General features: G+C 59.5%; 1 protein-coding gene across 3 annotated transcripts in view; it reads left to right on the top strand.

Annotated features, from left to right (window-relative positions):
* Window positions 1–19067, top strand: part of SLC22A23 (solute carrier family 22 member 23) — a 163950-nt gene that overhangs the window by 135371 nt on the left and 9512 nt on the right. The window contains exons 5-10 of one of the 3 annotated variants that reach the window (XM_072814015.1): window positions 3493–3620; window positions 12227–12329; window positions 14105–14337; window positions 15927–15959; window positions 16091–16114; window positions 17165–17288. In XM_072814015.1, coding sequence (XP_072670116.1) covers window positions 3493–3620; window positions 12227–12329; window positions 14105–14337; window positions 15927–15959; window positions 16091–16114; window positions 17165–17288 — 645 coding nt within the window. Of the gene's footprint in view, window positions 1–3492; window positions 3621–12226; window positions 12330–14104; window positions 14338–15926; window positions 15960–16090; window positions 16115–17164; window positions 17289–19067 lie in introns of those variants that run through there. The other 2 variants (XM_072814017.1, XM_072814016.1) reach the window with 2 other exon arrangements.

Here is a 19067-nt window from a genome sequence, read left to right on the forward strand (position 1 = left end):
GGCCCTGCTCTCATGTCCCCATCTTCTGAGAGGCACCGTTTCTTCATTTCCTTTCCTTCTGGCCAGATGGCTGCCGCCCATGGGACACCGTGGCGCTCAGGCCTCCGCTGCCTGGGTCCTGCCCCTCTCCGCCTCCTCATCCTTCTCATCTGACACCCAGTGTTCCTGTTTTACGAGCTTGCAGCCCCCCTTGGCCCTGCACCTCTTCTCAGGATCCTGCCCCCACACACGGCCACAGCATGCTGCACCTGCTCGTCTCCCTGGGAGCCCAACGCAGTGCACCCTGCAAAGCCTTCCCCATACCCCGCTTCTGTAACTGCCCACCCTCATCCTCGGCCCCAGCTGTGCCCCATACACAGACTTCTGTCCGCACCACTTGTAAATCGTGTGTGTGTGTGTCTATGTGTGTTTACGTACTTTGTCTATCTACCTATTTATTTATAGAGTCTTCCTTCTATAGGACCCTTAGGTTGAGGCCAGAGATGTATCCGTTTGGGATGTATCAACACATATCAGAAAAAAATAACTTGGTGACTGAATGTTTGAGCTCCAAGAGAGGCCCACACCACTTTTTTAAATTATTTATTTAAAAATAAATAAATAAAATTATTTATTCATGAGAGACACACACACAGAGAGGCAGAAGGAGACGCAGGCTCCACACAGGGAGCCCGATGCGGGACTCAATCCCGGGTCCCCAGGGTCACACCCTGGGCTGAAGGCAGATGCTCAACCCCTGAGCCACGCAGCTGCCCCCACATCCACTTCCTAAATCAGAAGACTATGCCATGCATTTGCAAATGGCGCTATCCTTGAAACCTCTTCTACAAGCTTCGCGATTCTCAAAGATTTTCTAGGAAGAAACTTGCTCACTGTCATTTCCCGTAAGGGCATTTATTTTTTTCTTATCAATTTTAGCTATTCAAAGTCGGTTGCCTTTAGGCATGATTTAGGGGTGATAAAAATGAGTGATAGAGGGTGACCGGGCAGTCAGGAGTAGCGCAGCATCCCTGAGACCCCTGAGTCCATGCGCCACCAGAGCGCACATGAGGCCTCCCCCCGCCCCGCACCCTCCCCTCCCCCCCCCCCCAGGACCCTGGCCTCTGCAGCTTTGCAAACTGGGAAGAGGAGCCTCTTCCCCTGAAGGGCCAGGGCTCTGTGGGTCCTGGTAAGAGGTGGGCATCTGCCCTCACTGGGGTTTTATGCCTCGACTGATGGAAATGTTGGCTCTTTATGCATAATCCAGGGCTTTCCGTGGAAGACAAGTGACATCAAATAGACATCGCTTTGTAGTGTCCTGCGGCTGTCACTCACCTCCCATTCAGGGATCAGAATTGCTGACAGTGAACATCTCACGAGGGTTCTCCCCACCTGTCGGCAAAGCCTTAGGGCAAACGGGAAGAGGGCCCCAGCGCCACTGGGTGGGTGCGTCCCTTGCTTGTTTACTTGCAGCCTCTGGGCCTGGGGATCCCGGCCTCCCCTCCCCGGGGAGGGCTGAGCTGTGCTCCTCCCCCTGCCTCCTCCTTCCCTCTGGGCCTTGTTCTTCGGCATCGTGTTCCTCTGTGCTCTTGATTTTCAAATTCCGTTCCCTGCTGCAGAGTTTGTTTCATCAACATTTGATGTAAATTACTTTGAATTATTTTAAAAGGACTCGAAACTTTCTCATTTTGTTGTAGACCATATTCCACACTTCAGAGACCACCTGCAAAGCAACTTGTGATGTCAGAGCAATCTGTGAGCTGGTTTTCTGAGATGCCTTATATTTTGTTGTGGTGGCGGTGGTGGTTTTTAAAGATTTATTTATTGATTTGTGAGACACAGAGAGAGAGAGGCAGAGACTCAGGCAGCAGGAGAAGCAGGCTCCCTGCGGGGAGCCCGGTGTGGGACTCGATCCCGGGACCCCGGGATCATGCCCTGGGCCGAAGGCAGATGCTCAACCGCTGAGCCACCAGGTGCCCCTGAGATGCCTTGTACCACGATTCTCCCGAAGCGGCTGAGCAGATTGCAGCAGGTGCACACATGCACGGCGAGGACGGCAGCAGGGGCCTGCACCCCCACCCTGCCGAGCCGCACCCTGCAGTCCAAGCAGCTCCGGGTCCGGGATTCGAGGAGGCCCCACTTCGTCCCTGTGCCCGGCGCCAAGCGCCTGGGCAGGTGGTGGGCCGCCGTCCGGGACACCTGGAGACCGGGAGGCCTCAGGCTGTCCATCCAGCCTCCCCAGCGTTGCTTCCAGAAGCACCTGCGATCCACGCAGCCCCCCGCCCCCGAGGAAGGGCTCTACCCAAACCAGGAGCCGAGATCTACACTCAGAGGAGCCGCTTAGTGCTTCCCTGGGCGCTACGGCTTGACCAGACACATTGGAGAAAGTACAACACAGAAAACACGCTTGATTCAATGGGATCCGGTGCGAACAAACGGCAGCTTTGCCACCCGGCCGCTGGTTTGCTCCAGGGAGCGGCTCCTCCGAGCTCGCGTGGCCCGGGGAGCAGGTGCAGCCGTGACTTGGTAGCGACGGCAGCCCCGGGCGCCATAGGACGAGCCGCGGCGGGAGCCAGAGCCCAGGCCCCATTTCCAGCTTTTGCTTTTTCTCTCTCTCCCGGGTAGAGATGCCGCGTGTTCCGCAGTCAAGTCCCGAGGGCACGCGGCCACACCTCTTCCTGCGCGTGACGTCGTGGCCGCGTGCCCTCGTGGCAGAGTCGAGGGCTTAACCGCGGGACCGCGTCGGCCCACAAAGCCTAGAATATCGCCTAATATTGTACAGAAAACGTGAGCCGACCCCCGTTCCAAACAGGCGCCCCGTTCTCTTTGATCGACGTGCAAATACTGTCGTAAAAGTAAACTTACAAAATGCATCGATAGTAAAACACTAGTGGGGTTTTTGGGTTTTTTTGGTTTTTGGGGACTCCTCACAAGGTCTCCGCCTAAAAACAAACAAGGAATCTGTTGCTGATGAAACCCGAAGCGCGGCACCACCGCAGCGAGATGCAAGCAGTCGTCTAGGGACGCCCGGTGGCAGCCTCCCAGTGTTCAAAACCTGAAAAGAACTGTCCGGGGGCTCACGTGGTGCATTTTCTTAGACGTAAAGCCGTTCCGTTCATATTTGGGTTTTGTGACAAAATACAACAAAGGCAGCCCTTCCACGAACCGTTTAAACCTGCTCTAGAAATCCATAGTTATTTTTGAAAAGTTTACACTGGTTTCTTGTTCTTGTCTGCCACACCTTAAAAATCCTATTTCTTACACCTGCTCAAACAAAAAAAAAAAAAAAAGAAAGAAAGAAAAAAAAACGTAGATACCTTTCCCTGCCCACGGTGTCCGCTTCTCTGACTCGGGTCCTGAGAGTCCCGAGCATTCACGGCCTCGGGTGCAGGTGGGTGGGAAGTGAGTGCCGCCCACCCGTGAGGCCTGCGGGCTCAGGGCGGAGGCTGCGTGCGGGATGCCCCCCTCCCCCAGAACTGAAGACCTTCACCGGTTCCCTTTGTCTCTTTGAAGGATATTCCCCGAGTCCCTGCGGTGGCTGATGGCCACCCAGCAGTTTGAGTCTGCGAAGAAGCTGATCCTGCACTTCACGCAGAAGAACTGCATGAACCCGGAGAGTGACATCAAAGGTGTGATGCCCGGTGAGTACTGCTCAGGTCAGCCGGCAGCCCCACCCCGACCCGGAGGGGCGCCCCCCCCCCGACCTGGGCCCAGACTCCCCGCCGTCTTACCAAGCCGCCGTCTTCCCCGTGTCATTTCCCAACCTCGGTGGTGGGTCTGCAACTAGACTAGGAATGCAAGTGGATCGAAATCCTCTCCACCTCCGAGGTGTTGGCTTCTTTCCTGAGCGAGTCCAGTGCCCTGCGGCGTCCCCACAGGGCCTGTCCTGACCCAGAAGTGAGGCGCGAGCCCAATGCGCGTCCCGTCGTCCAGGAGTACTTGGGAGGGATGCAACCCGAGCCTGGGACACAGCCTTCTTGCCTGCCACCCAGGTGTATACACCTGCAGAGCCCGGGCGTGGGGTGGCGCTGGTCCACGCTGCCTCTCTCCCCGAGTATCACCTTCGTGGATGCCACTGTCTGTTTCTGACCTATTTGTTGGGCATCTGAAGTAGAGAAGCGAAGTCTTTTCATTTAGTAGTTCAGATCCATAGAATTTTTTTTTTAACATTTTCTTTATATCCAAGTTAGTTGACATGTAGCGTATTAGGTTCGGGGGTCAGATCTTTTTTTTTTTTTTAAGTTCTTTTTTTTTTTTTTTTAATTCATTCATGAGAGATGTAGAGAGAGGGGCAGAGACACAGGCAGAGGGAGAAGCAGGCTCCATGCAGGGAGCCCGACGTGGGACTCGATCCCGGGTCTCCAGGATCAGGCCCTGGGCTGAAGGCGGCGCTAAACCGCTGAGCCACCCGGGGAATCCCTCGGGAGTCAGATCTATAGAATTTGTGTGTATCAGGAGCATCACGACGCACTAGATCGCAGTTTTCAGGCTGGGGATCCATAAGTGCCACCAGGGAATTGTTAAAAGTCCATGTTCCTGGTTCCCTGCCTTGTACCCAGAGGTTCTGACCCAGCAGAAGAACTTCTGAGAAGTTGCATTTTTAATAAGCACTGGAAGAGACTCTGGTGTACACGATGCACAGACCCTCTGAGAGTCCCAGCAAAACCGATGCCAAGCTCCGGCCCCTGCAACAACAACCTGCCGACCTGAAGCAGGTGGTACTGCCGTTATAGATTTCCCAGGAGAATAACCTGCAGGCTCTAATCCCCCTCCCCATGATGTGAAATTCTGTCCAACGGGTACGTACTAAGTGCCCGCTGTGGACCAGGCACTGTTCTAGAACAGGGGGAACCAGGCAAAGCCTTGCCGTGTGGGTGGAGCGTACAGGTGAGCAGGGGACGGCCTAGCGACAGTGCAAGGTGTGACGCATCGGGACGCTGGATGCTGTCGGAAAACTCCACGGGGCGGAGAGGCACAGGGTGTGATGAAGGGTCGCAGGTGTGTGGGGGAGCCTGGCTCCAAGGGAGCAGGGGAGCAGAGACCTAAGCGAGGTAGGAGAACGTTGGCTTCACGTCTCTTTTCACAATGAGGAAGGAACACGTGAGAAATTGGCGTCTCACTGGCCAGGAAGGGCTTCTGGAAGCATCTCCGTGGTTCCTAGGCTGGCTTTTGGTTAGACTCCTGATTCAGACGTAGGGTTCCCGGTCAGTAGAAGTTCCCCAGATGCTGCTGCTTGAGCGGGATGACGTCCATGCCTTGGCCTGTCCCCTGACCTGGGAGGGGGGCTGCATCCCTCTGTGGGGCTGCCTGGGTCGGCCTGGCGATCCAGCACAAGCAGCGGGGTTCCGGAAGCCTGCGGCCCTTGCTTTAGCGGCCTAGACAAGGACACGAGGAGCCAGGTCTGCTTCACACGGACGGGACGCAGGCCTGGTGCTTTGCCGAGGCTCGTCCGCGGCCCCTTCCTAGCCCGTGACGACGACGATAAACGGGATGACGTTCGCAGAGTGCTTGTCCGTCAGATTTCCGAACGGTTTGCGAGTACTGACGTCCGCTTAAGTGCTCCCCGTGCCCGGCCTTAGAGTCCCTGGCGCGGTCCTGTGGGGAAGGTACGGGCCCCGACGGCAGATGAGGACGCCCAGGCGCAGAGGCCAAGCGTCGCCCCGGAGGTCGCCCAGCCTCGCTCTGCTGCCTCCCAGGGGTGACCGCTCGCGGACGGGGACCCGTGTGACCGCGCACGAGTGCCGCGCTGACTTGCCCTCAGGGCCACATCTGCTCGTTCAGGATGCCCGAGCCGTCTCCCCGAGTTCACTAGCAGCCCGCTGCCCTTGGGTCCCGCGGTATAATCTGCTTCTGGCGTCTCCCTGACGAAACCACCACATCCCATTTCTTTCTGGGTAAAATACTGTCTGGGAAAAGCTTGTTTTCTCGATCCTAATTATACTGATTCATTCTCCTCCCATTTTTAGAAAGCGGTGTTCAATCCTTTTTTTCCTTTCTTTGCTTATGAGTTTTGCCGCCGCCCCCGCAGGAGGCTGGGGGTGGGGAGGGGGCGACCCACGTGACCTCGGTGACCTCAGCTATCCCCCCCCATTCTTACCTGCGTGCCCCACGCTCACCTGGCCATCCCCCACCCTGGTTCTTCCCTGCATGCCCCATACTCACCTGGCCATCCCCCCACCCCAATTCCTACCTGCGTGCTCCACGCTCACCTGGCCAGCTCCTCAGGGGCCCGGTCACCCTCCAGTTAGGACAGTGGCTCACCTGTCGCTGTGGCAGGCTGGTTGGTGTGGCTCCTTATTAGGCCCATCGCCCTGCCCTGCCCCGAGGCCTGGCGTGGCAGGCCGTGAGTGCGGAGCTGCGTCCCTCCGCATCCCAGCCCCAGGGGACACCTGCCGCAGAGCAGGCTTTCCCTGTTACCTGTTGAATGAGTGCATGAGGTGTCCGCAGGCCAGACGGGGGTTGGGCAGTGTCTCATGGGACCAGCGGGGTGGCTGGGGATGAGAATCTCGGGCCTGGAGGGGTCTGGGGGGCCGGGCGGGGCCCACACCCCGGCCGTTGCCTCCTCCCCTTGTGTTCGCGCCAGGAAACCTGATGTTCCTACATCGTCCCGTCCTTTCCCCTGTGGGCGCCGTCTCGGGTGGATCTCTGAGCGTGCCAGGTTTCCCCTGCGGAGCCTCTAGCCGAGCGCGGGTAGATGTTGGGATGCGCTCGGAGCGGCGTTCCTATAACCACTGGGTCACAGGAGGTGTCGGGTCCGGGCGCCTCTCCTTGTCTCATCCTAATGCCCGGGACTCTCAGCACTGAGTGCAGGAGAACAGGCCTGCGGGCCCCACAGTGGCCGTGCCCTTGCGGCCCACCCAAGAGGACCCTGTGTTGGGGCCCCGCGCACGCCCTGCCTGAGCCGTGGTGCGCTGGGCAGTCACCGGGCAGTGGCTGCAGGCGGGGGTGACACACTTCACCTGCGTTTGCTTCTTGCCAGAGCCTCAGCGAGGTCCGTCATCGCATCACCCCCACCCCCTGCTTGACACGTGGGGAAGCGGGGCCGCAGAGGCTAAGCATTGGGGGCCCCGTAGCCCACGGCCCACGGACCCCGTGTGGCAGCAGCGAGCCCCGCGCAGGGGCAGGTGTCCTCTGTCCTCCTGCGTCAGGCCGTCCCTGCAGCGTGCCCTCGGAGACTGGCCCCCGGACAGTGGGCGAGTCCCGGCTTCAGGCCCAGGTGGGCCTTCCCCGGCCCTTCGCGGCATCGGGCCTCGGTTCTGCGCCCTCCTGGCCGCTCTGGCTCGTCTGTCTTGTCGGTTCAGAGTGAGGTGCGGAGCTGAGGGTCCCCGGGGCCAGGTCCCCTGCCCAGAGTCCCAGCATAGCAAGCGAGGAGCCTGCAGCTGGCCCCCGCTAGCGCCCCGCCCTCGGCACCCTAGGGGACACCTCCTCCTCCTCCAGGCCGGGACCTGGGCAGCCACGTGCCCCGAGGGGGAGTCACGGGGTCAGCGTGCCGGCCACTTGTCCCACCCGTGGGTAGATGTTGGGAGTGGGCTCTGCCCAGGGACCTCGCGGAGATCCCCGCAGCCTTCCCACCCGCTTGCTTCTGAAGCGCTTGTTCAAATGGCCACGTGCCATCCTGCCCAGCCCTTACCTGAGGCCTGAGGGGCGCGTGGAACACACGGCAGGTGCTTCCTCCGCTTCCGGCCCTCGGAGCCTCTGCCCAGAGCTTTTATTTTATTTTATTTTTTTAAGATTGACTGATTGATTGATTTATGAGAGAGAGAGAGGCAGAGACACAGGCAGAGGGAGAAGCAGGCTCCCTGCGGGGAGCCCGATGTGAGACTCGATCCGGGGACCCCAGGATCATGCCCTGGGGCCGGCGCTAAACCGCTGAACCACCCAGGGATCCCCTGCCCGGAGCTTTTATGCACATGTTTTACAGTGGCTCCCAGTAGGGGTGGCTGCTGCTGCTCCTCCTGCTGCTGCTGCTCCTCCTTCTGCTGCTGCTCCTCCTCCTGCTGCTGCTCCTCCTCCTGCTGCTGCTGCTGCTCCTCCTGCTGCTCCTCCTCCTGCTCCTTCTGCTCCTTCTCCTGCTGCTCCTTCTCCTGCTTTTCCTGCTCCTCCTCCTCTTCCTGCTGCTCCTCCTCCTGTTCCTCCTCCTCCTGCTGCTGCTCCTCCTCCTCCTCCTGTTCCTCTTCTTCCTACTGCTCGTCCTCTTCCTACTGCTCCTCCTCCTCCTCCTGCTGCTCCTTCTCTTCCTGGTCTTCCTCCTCCTGCTGCTGCTCCTCCTCCTGCTGCTCCTCCTCCTCCTGCTCCTCCTGCTGCTGCTGCTCCTCCTCCTGCTACTCTTCCTCCTGCTGCTCCTCCTCCTCCTGCTCCTCCTCCTCCTCCTGCTGCTCTTCCTGCTGCTCCTCCTACTACTACTCCTCCTCCTGCTTTTCCTGTTCCTCCTCTTCTTCCTGCTGCTCCTCCTCCTCCTGCTGCTGCTTCTCCTCCTCCTGCCACTGCTCCTCCTCCTCCTGCTGCCGCTGCTCCTCCTCCTGCTGCTTCTCCTCCTCCTGCTGCTGTTCCTCCTGCTGCTCCTCCTGCTGCTCCTTCTCCTCCTGCTGCTCTTCCTGCTGCTGCTCCTCCTCCTCCTGCTCCTCCTTCTCCTGTTCCTCCTCCTCCTCCTGCTACTCTTCCTCCTGCTGCTCCTTCTCCTCCTGCTCCTCCTCCTGCTTTTCCTGCTCCTCCTCCTCTTCCTGCTGCTCCTCCTCCTGTTCCTCCTCTTCCTCCTGCTCCTCCTCCTCCTGCTCTTCCTCCTCCTGCTCCTCCTCCTCCTGCTGCTTCTCCTCCTGCTGCTCCTCTACCTGCTGTTCCTCCTCCTCCTGCTACTCTTCCTCCTGCTGATCCTTCTCCTCCTCCCGCTCCTCCTCCTGCTGCTGCTCTTCTTCCCACCTCCTTTCCCCCCATTTCTCTTTTTGTCTCTTTTTTCCCATTTCTATAACTGATGCTTTTCCAGTTTCACCAGGAATACGTTAGCAGTGTACGAGTATAAAAGCAAGGCCAGTTAATCCCCCCGTTACATCCAAACAAATGCAAGTTATCATCTGTGTGTTTCCCCACAGGCGTGAGCCTTGAGTGCCCTGCTACCACCTTGTCCCCGTGCTGTCCTGGGGAAGCGTGCTTTGGCTCCTCACCTGGACCTCTTCGCCATGCAGAGGCCGTGCCGCCTGCTGTGTGTCTGCAGGGACACCCCTCCCTTCTGCAGCTGGTTGGGGAGGCCAGCGCAGTCTTGGCCAGCCAAAGCACTGGCTAGGAGGGCACCTGCTCGCTGAGGCCCACGTGGGGCTTCTTTGGCTTCCTTCCTTTGGGCCTCATAGCAATGCTCCAAGAGAGAGGCACTGTCCCACTTAACAGCTGAGAAACTGAGGCACAGAGCAGCTTTCCCAAGGAAGCTCAATAAAAAGAATGATGACGGGTTCTGCTAGGTCTGTGGAACCCTTCACGGCATCCCAAGTTAGGTTGTGACCTGACAAGGATCAGCGGAAATGCAGAGGAGAGGGGATGGGGCCGGGGGGGGGGGGGGGGCTACAGGATGGAGCCGGCTGGCCAAAACTCAGGAAGCCTGGCTTGGTTTTATTTTGAAATATTTCTAATGGCAGTAAATCCAGAGGGTGGGAGAGCTTGGGAGGAGGGACAGGGAGAGGAAATGCCTTTAACAGTCATTTCCTCGGTGCTCAGGCTCTGATCAGCTCACACGGCCCGTCCGTACCGCCACACAGCCACGTGCAAGGACTTGAGGACGTCCCGGGTTTCCCTCTGATGACAAGAGACGTATTCGGTTCCCTTAGGGTGTCTCAAAAGCCGTCTGATGGTTCTTATAGCTCAGAGCTGGGAGATTTTTGTCCCAGAGAAATAGACCTAGTGCTGAGGACGGTTTGTATTGTTGTTAATAGGCTGGTGATGTGTGTAATAGAGACAACATATCAATAGCCCCAGACAGGTTAATTTAATTCTGTTTAGAATAATGCAGTTACCTCTGTAGACTACAGTAAGTTCCTTAGACCTTGGGCTCTACAGTTTCATGTTATTTAAAAAAAAATCACTCAGGTCACAATTGCAAGTGCTGCAGCTTCTTTATAAACATCTGTTTCATATACAATAATATGTTAACAGGTAGGGTTTGGGCCACATTACAAAAAAAAATTAAACTTATATAAACATTCTAATAGCCATTTTCTTCTTGGATGATTTCCATGGTGAGTAAATGCGACTGCTATAGTTGATTCCTGATGAGTTTTATTTTATTTTTTTAAGATTTTATTAATTTATTTTAGAGAGAGCCAGAGAGAGCGTGAGCTGGGGTGGGGTGGGGGGGAGAGGGAGAAGCAGGCTCCCCACTGAGGAAGGAGCTGGACATGGGGCTCCATCCTAGGACCCTGGGATCATGACCTGAGCCGAAGGCAGAGGCTTGACCAACTCAGCCACCCAGGTGTTCCCTCCTGATGAATTTTGTAACAATGAAGATACTCAGAATTGGATCCAGTAGTATCCATTAACCATAATATTTCCATGTTCTTTAAAAGGTTGTTCGTGTTTTAACCAAGGGAAAAGGATGTTTGTAAATCAAATTAGCTTATGTTTGCAGAGGGGAAAATAAAGGTTCAGAAGACCCCAGGAGTTGGGGGGAATCCGTGGATAGACAGCCGAAGTGCTAGCTGTTTGGACTTGTGCATAGACCTCAATTTTGCACCTAAATATGGGAAAGATGAAAATTCTGGAAATGCAGGTGGCATGGCATGCCTCAGACATTGGAAAGACCTCTCCTTCACCCTTCAATGCCCAAGCCGGGGACATTGATCCAAAAAAAAAAAAAAAATTGTTTAAATAAGGAACTCCTAAACCCTCATGGTTAAGCAACATATTTTCCTTCAAACTATAACTAATAAGGTTTGTGACCCTCCTGCCATAGGTGGCAGGAAGGAGAGAGGAGAGGAGAGCTGAACTGGGGACGTCGGGGTGGGAACGGCCCTCGGAAATACCAGAGAGCATCTCGGTAGCACAGTCCGCTCAGTAGGTGGCCGCTCTGGAGTCCCTCCTGAGGAAATTCTCTTTCTTCCAAGCTCCGAAGCCTTTCTCAGTACCCTGGGCCTCCCCACCCATGCTGCTTGCTTTTGTTTGCTTGTTTGTTTTGTTTGTTTTTTAATAAACTTATTTTGGAATAATTTTTGGTTTACATAAAAGTTGCAAAACTAATACATAATTTCCGAGGACCCTGCCCTGTGTCTCCCCCTTGTTAACATATGACCACAGGACCTTTGTCACAGTCGAGATGCTGCCACGGGTGCAGTACTGTTAGCCGAACCCCGGCCTGCACCCGGATGTCACCAGGCTCTCCAGTAGTGACTGCCTGTCTCGGGACCCCATCCGGGATTGCGCCTAGTTGTCGCACCTCCCTTGCTTCCTCCGACCCGTGGCCTCATGTCTCGTGGGCTGGACGGCCCTGGGGAGCCCCGGCTGCCCACTCGATGGGTTAGGTCCTTTGCCTTTGGGAGCGCGTGGGCAGAGTCGCTCCCCGGAGCCGTGCTTGGCCGGAGGAGCAAGGAGGGACCGAGGAGGCTGAAGGTGGGACATCGTGCCCCCAAAACGCACAGGGAGACCCCGAAGGCTGGAGCGCTCCCTGTTGGGACCTCCCCGTCCCTTGTGCCAGCTGCACCGGCAGCCTCCGGCGGATGCCTTCCCTGTGCCCGGCGGTCGGAGGCCCCTGCGCCCTGGAGGGCGACAGCACAAGGGGCGCTGCGGCCACAGAACTTGCTGCCCACGAACCCGAGGAGCGCAGGAGCAGGTGCTTCTCCCTCCCTGAGCCAGCGGCCCTGCAGCCGGATGGGACTCGCCCCGGGAGAAACCGCTGGCTCCTGCCACGGCCTGGGCCTGAGCCTGGTTAGCGCCTCCATAACCCAGAGTGGCTTTGTTCTCGCACAACGTGGAGCGAGTCCCTGCTGATGGCTTCTCTGTGGGTAACCTGCCTCACTGGTGAGAAAGCTTCTTGGTGGCAGGGTGCCCTGGCACCTGCCCTGCCTCCCTTCAGGCCCCACGGGGACGTTTGAGCTGCAAAGCTAGTGTCTCTGTGGACACGTTTCTATCCTGAGAGCCGGATTCTATCCCGAGGCTTAAAGAAAAAAGAAAAAAAAAAGCTCCCCTTGTCGTGATGCCCAGACTGGGGAGCGCATGTGAGGCCGCGTGTCCGGGGCCTTGCCGGGAGGTCACAGGCTCTCTTTCCCTGCAGAGCTGGAGAAGGAGCTTTCCCGGAGGCCCAAGAAGGTCTGCATCGTCAAAGTGGTGGGGACTCGGAACCTGTGGAAAAACATCGTGGTCCTGTGTGTGAACTCGTGAGTCACAAGAGGGCGTAGAGGGCGGGAAGAGGCTAGAAAAGAGAGGGGGTAGAGGAGAGGCCCGTGGGGCCCGCCCCCTCCCACGGCCACACGGGGGCTGCTGGCCAGAGCTTCGCCCTCGGCCAAGGGGCCCTGGGTTAGGGCCCAGCACCCCGTACCAAGGAGGTCTTTCTCATCTTCACTCATAGTCCTGCCCTCCCCTGACCGCACAGGTGACCTCCGCTCAGGGAAAGGGTGTGTTAACTCTCGTTCGGTGTTAGAGGCCCTGGGGGGAAGCTTACACCCCTCTGGGAAGGGCCTCAGGACTGCTGTCCTGGAAGGAGAGAGACCCAGGGCTCTGGCCCACCGTGCCCCACAGCTGCACCAAAGCAGCTCTCGATACTGGGGTCCTCTTTACGCCCTTGTCCTATACACGAGGACAGGGAGGCCCGAACCCTCAGGCCTCAGCCTCCCAACCCAGCGCTGGCCCCGGGCCCGGCCACCATGCCGCGGTCCAGGCTCAGATGCGAGCCAGGCTGATGGGACCATTAGAAATGGAATGACAAAAAAAAAAAAAAAAATGGAATGACTTTTCCAACGTTTACTTCTGGGGAAGAAAGAAACACAAACTGTGACATGGAAGAGATGCCAAGTTTCCATTTGAGTGCTGCTTGTTTGCGGGGAGGGAATCCATCCCTCTGACCTCCGTACCTGTGGCGCTCGGACTTCCTGCCTAACGGAACACAGAGGGAGGAGATTTTCCTGAGAGCCCAGTAGGCTGAGAAGCGGGGACAGTCATTTGGGGTCCCCAGAGATGGACCGAATCTCACCAGTTGCCGAGGATTTCCCGAGTGGAAATGAGTTCATTTGGCAAAGGGCAGCTTCCTCCTGCGGGGACAGGGGTCTCCTGCCATTGACCTTGACGCGTCCTCGCGGGTGACAGAAGCACTCTGATTTCCCCAGAGCAGGGAGGGGCGCGGAGGGGCGGGTGGAGAAAAGGAAATTTATAGCTGCGAATGAGCTCTCCGAGCACCGCCCTCGTGGTGCATGTGCACCTGCAGCCTCCCTCGGGGGCCCGGGTGCACTAGGGTCCCCAGTTCCCAGACTGGACATCTGTCTCCAGCAGTTGGGACACACGTTTCCCAGCGGGTTTCTGTGATCCTCTGGGGGAGGCAGGAAAGAGCCTGGCCCCGGGGCAAAGGGAGGGAAACTGTAGTAAGCTTTAGGAATTGAAACAAAGGGTCCAAGGCCAGATGACCTCACTTGGCCTGACGTCCTAGGCTTCCCCAGGGGCGTTCGTCAATAGCAGCAGGAATGTGGGAGGTAGGGAGTTCTCTGGAAGGACCCCCGTGTTTCCAGAATCCTGAGCGTGGGAGGAAGAGGGAGAGGCCCAGGTAGGCAGCCTAAGTAACCGGTGCAGGCCGCTTAGCCTCCTGGAGCCTCCTGAAGCCCATCTGTAAAATGGGTCTGACGGGAGCTCTTAGGGTGCGGACGTGGGATTAGGTGAGTCGATGTGTGGAGAGTGCTTTTAACAGCAGGCCTCCTGCTTCTAGGCTCCCACTCTTCTGCTAAGGCAAGAGGAATGCGGAGCGAGCACCCCGGGGGCGGGGGCGGGGGCACGCGCCCCTCGCTGCCCTGAGGTCTCCCTCCAGGCACTGCACCCACCCCGCAGGCTCGCGGCAAGGCCCCCTGTGATGGCTGAGCTGCCCGTGTGCATCCCGGGCGCGGACCCCTCCTGCCTTTGCACCCCTGCCCACTGCCCGCCCCCCACCCCGGGTCCGTGTCTCCCACAGGCTGACCGGCTACGGGATTCACCACTGCTTTGCGAGGAGCATGATGGGCCACGAGGTGAAGGTGCCGCTCCTCGAGAACTTCTATGCCGACTACTACACGGTGGCCAGCATCGCCCTGGCGTCCTGCCTGGCCATGTGCGTCGTGGTCAGGTTCCTGGGGCGCAGGGGCGGGCTGCTGCTCTTCATGATCCTCACCGCCCTGGCCTCGCTCCTGCAGCTCGGCCTCCTCAACCGTGAGTGGGGCCCAGGGATTGAATGGGCCGCGGGGGGCGGGGGGTGCAGAGCCCAGGGGACGTGAGCTGGCCTTGCACCAAAGGAAGTTGGGCAAGAGCTGGGTGAGACTTTAGGGTACAGTTCCCTGCTACCTGCGCTGTTATCCCAAAAGCCACAGCCCGAGGAAGGTGCCCTGGGAAGCACGGGTTTTAACTGCAAGGTCCACGGGGGCTACCCTGGGCGGAGGGCGTCGTGCCTGCCCCCACCCCCCGCCCCGTACCCCCCACCCGCACCCAGCGCTGGGGCCTTCCTGGCCACACCGTCATCCCCCGCACGTGAGGCCCCGGCCCCGCGGACGTGACCTCCCCCCGGAGGGCCACACTGTTTCTTTGTGCTGCAATCACGTGACCAGAAGAACAAAGCGCCCTTTCATGGGAAATACGGGGAAACTTTGACACCCTTGTATTGGGACACTGCTCTCCAGCAGCTGTTCCCAAGTTCATCGGCTTGTCTTTGGGCCAAAGAGTTCCTCAGTGAATGTTAAAAATAATTCACGGACGAACTAGAGCATCCACGCAGCCCCTGCAGCTGTAAGACGCGGGCCTGGAGAGAGCGCCAGGCATCCCCCCACCCCCGCGCCCCTGCACCCAGAGAGGGACGTGGGAAAGCTCGGGGCCCCCCAGGACGGCTCGGGGCCGCAGGACACAGGTGCCCCCCGCCGCTCCCCTCCTCCACAAGGGGAGCCCCCGAGGGCAGGACCGGGGCTCTGGGCCGGCGCAGGTGCGGCGGGGGTCAGAGCGGCGGGGAGACGGAAAGCCCGCCGTCGTCGGGGGGCGAGCGTCCGCGTCGGAGCAGAAGGAAAAGGGAAGAACTGGGAACCGCCTGGCCTCGTGGCGCCCGCCGAGCCGATTCCGGATTCCGGCCCGGCCACTGCTGAGCTGCCCCCGTCCCGTGCCTTCCGGGCCTTGGGGGGAGCGGCCTTGCATTCCGCTGTGACAGATCGGGGAACAGAGGAGGGGTGTCTGTCCCCGGGCCCTACCCTTCCAGGGAGCCTCGGGCGGACGTGCAGGGAGGCGGTGGTCCCTGGGGGTGTCACGGGGCCGCTCTGACCCCGGGCGCGTGGTGCACACGAGTGGCCGGGCACCCCCGGGCTCAGAGCCTGCAGACACGCCGCAGGCCGGGCTGCCTCCCCCCACCCCCGCAGCACGTGCTGCTTCCCCCAGCACAGACCTGCAGTGGCTCCCGAAGGATTTTATTCAGGAGGAAACTAACCCTTCAGCGTGAGGTCTAGAAGCGGTGCTGGGGCCTCCGCTCTGCAGGGGTCCATTTTCTCCCCGCCCAGCAGAAATCTGCGTCGAGGGGGCACCGATCCCGTGTCCCGGGACGCCCTCACCCACAGGCGTCTGCTTCCCTGTAGCACCCGGCCCCCCGGCAGGTGTCGATCCTGCTCCCCCACGGGCCCAGCCCCGAGCTGGCGGGGAGGTGGCTTGGGAGCCAGTCTCATGTAAGAGCCCTGTAGTGGCTCCTCCCTAACGTGCTTCCTCTCTCCCCTCTTTACCTACCGTCTCCGTCCTCGTCCACGTGGGGGCCGTCATTTCCGGGGGCCCAGTGATCGGGAAATACAGCCAGCATCCTGACTCAGGTGAGCCCCCAATGCCCGTGCGGTGCACCCGGCCACTGTTTGTTGCACCCCAATGGGCGTTTTCATGAAGACTCACAGACCTGTGGTTTCCCTCCCTGTCTCTCTCCTCCTCTCTCCTGTTATCCTTCAAGAGTTGCAGCTGAAGTTGGCCGTAGGTTGGACACTATGAGCATACATTTGTATTCTCTACTTCCTCTCACCTCTAGAAAGAGCACCTCGTTGCCCCGTCTGTGCCCGGCTTGCACGCATGGCCTCACCTCCTCCCCTGGCATCGGCAGTCAGCCCGGGGCCCTGCTGGCGCCAGGACGCCGCTGCAGCATGTCTCGGGGGCAGCGCCTGGGTGACACCAGAAACCCCCGGGGAACCCCCGGGGAGCGCTGGAGGCCGGCTGACCGTGCCGCCAGGGGAGGCCGCTGTCCGCCTTTGTCCGTGGCCGCGGGGACAGCAGAGCTGCCGCTGCACCCGCTGGCCACACACGCCTGGCCTGACCCGCCCCCGTGCTGTCGAGACTCCCTGCAGTGGCATCCCTGCATTCAGGATGCAGCTTTGCAGGGAACTGGGCCGTGCCCCGAATGTGTGACCCCAGCAGCATGCCAGTGCTCTGTGCTAGACCTGCCTGGGTGTGCAGTCAGACTCTGCTGCCGTTTGCAAGGTGCTTGGACCGGTCGAGCACTGTCCCTCCAGGCCGTAAAGTCTTCTGCTTGGGTTACTTGAGTTTTTGTTCCCTTAAATGCAACCTGGCATACCCTGTCCTGTGTGCTGGGCGGGTCACACCTGAGCCCGGAAGAGCCAGGGCTCTCTGGGGTGCAGAGGCCTTGTTTCCCTGAAGGCTGGGGTAGGAGGGACACTGCTAGGACCCCCGGGGGGGCCACCAGCCTTCCCCCCGGCCCAGGCCAGGCTTGTGGCCTCAGGAATCTGGCAGTCAGCATGGGCTCCAGCATCAAGCCCACGGGGAATCACGGGAACCCTAACAAAGTCTGCTGCCCAGAGGGTCTGACCTAGTACACCCAGAGGTGCTCCTCGGTCTCCAGACAGAACTGAGCGTGCCAGGCTGCGCCCCCACCTGGGGAGGGGGAAGGGGAAGGCGCCCCGTGTCCCCCGTCCCTTGCCCGGCTGCTGTCTCGCACGGCCCCCACCTGCCTGGCCAGCCTCCTTTCCCTTCCCTCAGGCGCCCCCTCACCGCCCCCCCTCTGATTCTCCTTCAGGTATGAGCGATAGCGTCAAGGACAAATTCTCCATCGCGTTTTCCATCGTGGGCATGTTTGCCTCCCACGCCGTGGGAAGCCTGAGCGTGTTCTTCTGTGCGGAGATCACCCCCACGGTAATCAGGTAGGTCCCGGGAGGCGCCCCACCCTGCGGCCTCTTCCTAGGACTTCGGGGGGCCGGGGGCGCAGCAAGGCTCCCGCGGAATGAACCCGAGTGTCCCTTGTCCCGCCCCGGCCTCCAGGCAGGGGCGCAGCGTGCGTCCTGAGCCGTCAGGGCTTCAGATGGGGGGAGCTTGGCCCTGACTCCCAGGCCCGCGAGGGTCCGCTGGCACCTGACCGGGGCATCCCTCCTGGCGCGAGCCCGGGGAGCAGGGAGCGGGGAGTGGGGCACTCTCCGAGGTGCAGGACGCTCTGCGCCGTTCCCCTGGAGGGCCACTGGCTGGGGTTTCAGTTCCTGAGGGAAGGTTGGCTCCGTCCTTGCCAGTCCGGGGAGTGGCACCAGGTGCCACGCGCCCTCCGATGCTGTGACGATAACAGCGTAATAGAAGGGTTTGCCTCCATGGAGAAAGGCGGCCCCCACCGCAGGACCGGGCCCCTTCCCTGGCGATTGCTGTTGCGGCTCAGGGCAGGGTTCATCCCGGCTGGTGCCACACTGGACCTCGCCTGGGCACTGCCGACCCGCGGGCTTCTCGAGCGTAGACATTGTGGGTCCGGGTGCTGCGGGGGACGTGGGCGGGGGCAGGCGGGGACTTGCCTCCGCACCTCCGGAATCATGCCCACGAGGGGAGTGTCACGTGACCTCATTTTGCTTCATTCTCCCGGATTTTCACGATACATGCCAAGTCTGGGCGCCCGTGGGACATGATGGCACGGGATTGTCGGTGTAGGAGGGAAAAAGCAATTAGACGCCCGGTGGCGCACCGTGTTCCGACCTCCTGCGGCCAAGCGAAGAGGACGCCTGAGCTTAGTTCATGCTGAGGTTGCAAGATGCCCCAGGCGGACAGCATCTCCCTCCGTGTCTTTCCTTTGCCGGTGAAAATCTCCTTCCCTGACCAAGGAACACGGCGAGGAGGGCCCTCCCGTAGAGCAGAGGTCACGCACGGCCCGCTGGCCTCTCCGCAGCGCCGAGGGACCGGGGGCCGCCACCCCGTAACTGCCGCTGCTGAGACTCGCTTCACAAGCTCCGCCGAAGGCAGTACCGTAGCCTCTTCCTCTCTGAGGCAGACCCGCAGAGACTGTCTGGCGCTAGACATTCAACAAATGCGCTCTTGGATCCGGCCTGCCACGATGACACGCGAGAAGAAATATTTGACCTTTGGTGCTGTTTTTGTTCTTGCAGAGGGATGAAAGGAAGTCGAGTCCAAAGGGGGTCTCTGGCCGGGAAGGAAGGGGTCCTGGTGTCGCCCCCGCGCCCCTCCCCGTCAGAGGCCTGGCTCTTTCCCGCGTCCACGCTCGGCGACAATTCCCACCGAGTCCCTGGGACAGAAGTTGACCTCCCCCCGCCCCCCGCCACCGCCCTCACCACCCCACTTCACACGTCACAGAGCCAAATCCCAGATAAACTAGGGTGGGTGGCTTGGGGCCGGTGAGCTTTTTCTTTTACTCATTGAAGCATAATCGACCTACGGCGTTACACGGCGCTTCATTTTCCTGAATACAGAACGAACCTTTTTCTGCAAGGCTGTTCGTACCCAGCACGGCAGCCGGGGTTGAGATGCCAGGATTAACCAGCTAGAAGCCAACTGGAGGACAAGAAGGGTTTTGCACAGAGGCTTGTAGAAACCCTTCGTCCCAGAATGAGAGACTCACTGGAGTCTAAGGAACTTAGGATTTACTGCTGTTTCATGAGACCCCACCCAGACTTTACATTGCAGAGAAGTGCTTCCCTCCCGCCGGGGCCTGG

This window comes from Canis lupus, chromosome 37 (assembly GCF_048164855.1).
Source record: "Canis lupus baileyi chromosome 37, mCanLup2.hap1, whole genome shotgun sequence".
Taxonomy (NCBI): Eukaryota; Metazoa; Chordata; class Mammalia; order Carnivora; family Canidae; genus Canis; species Canis lupus.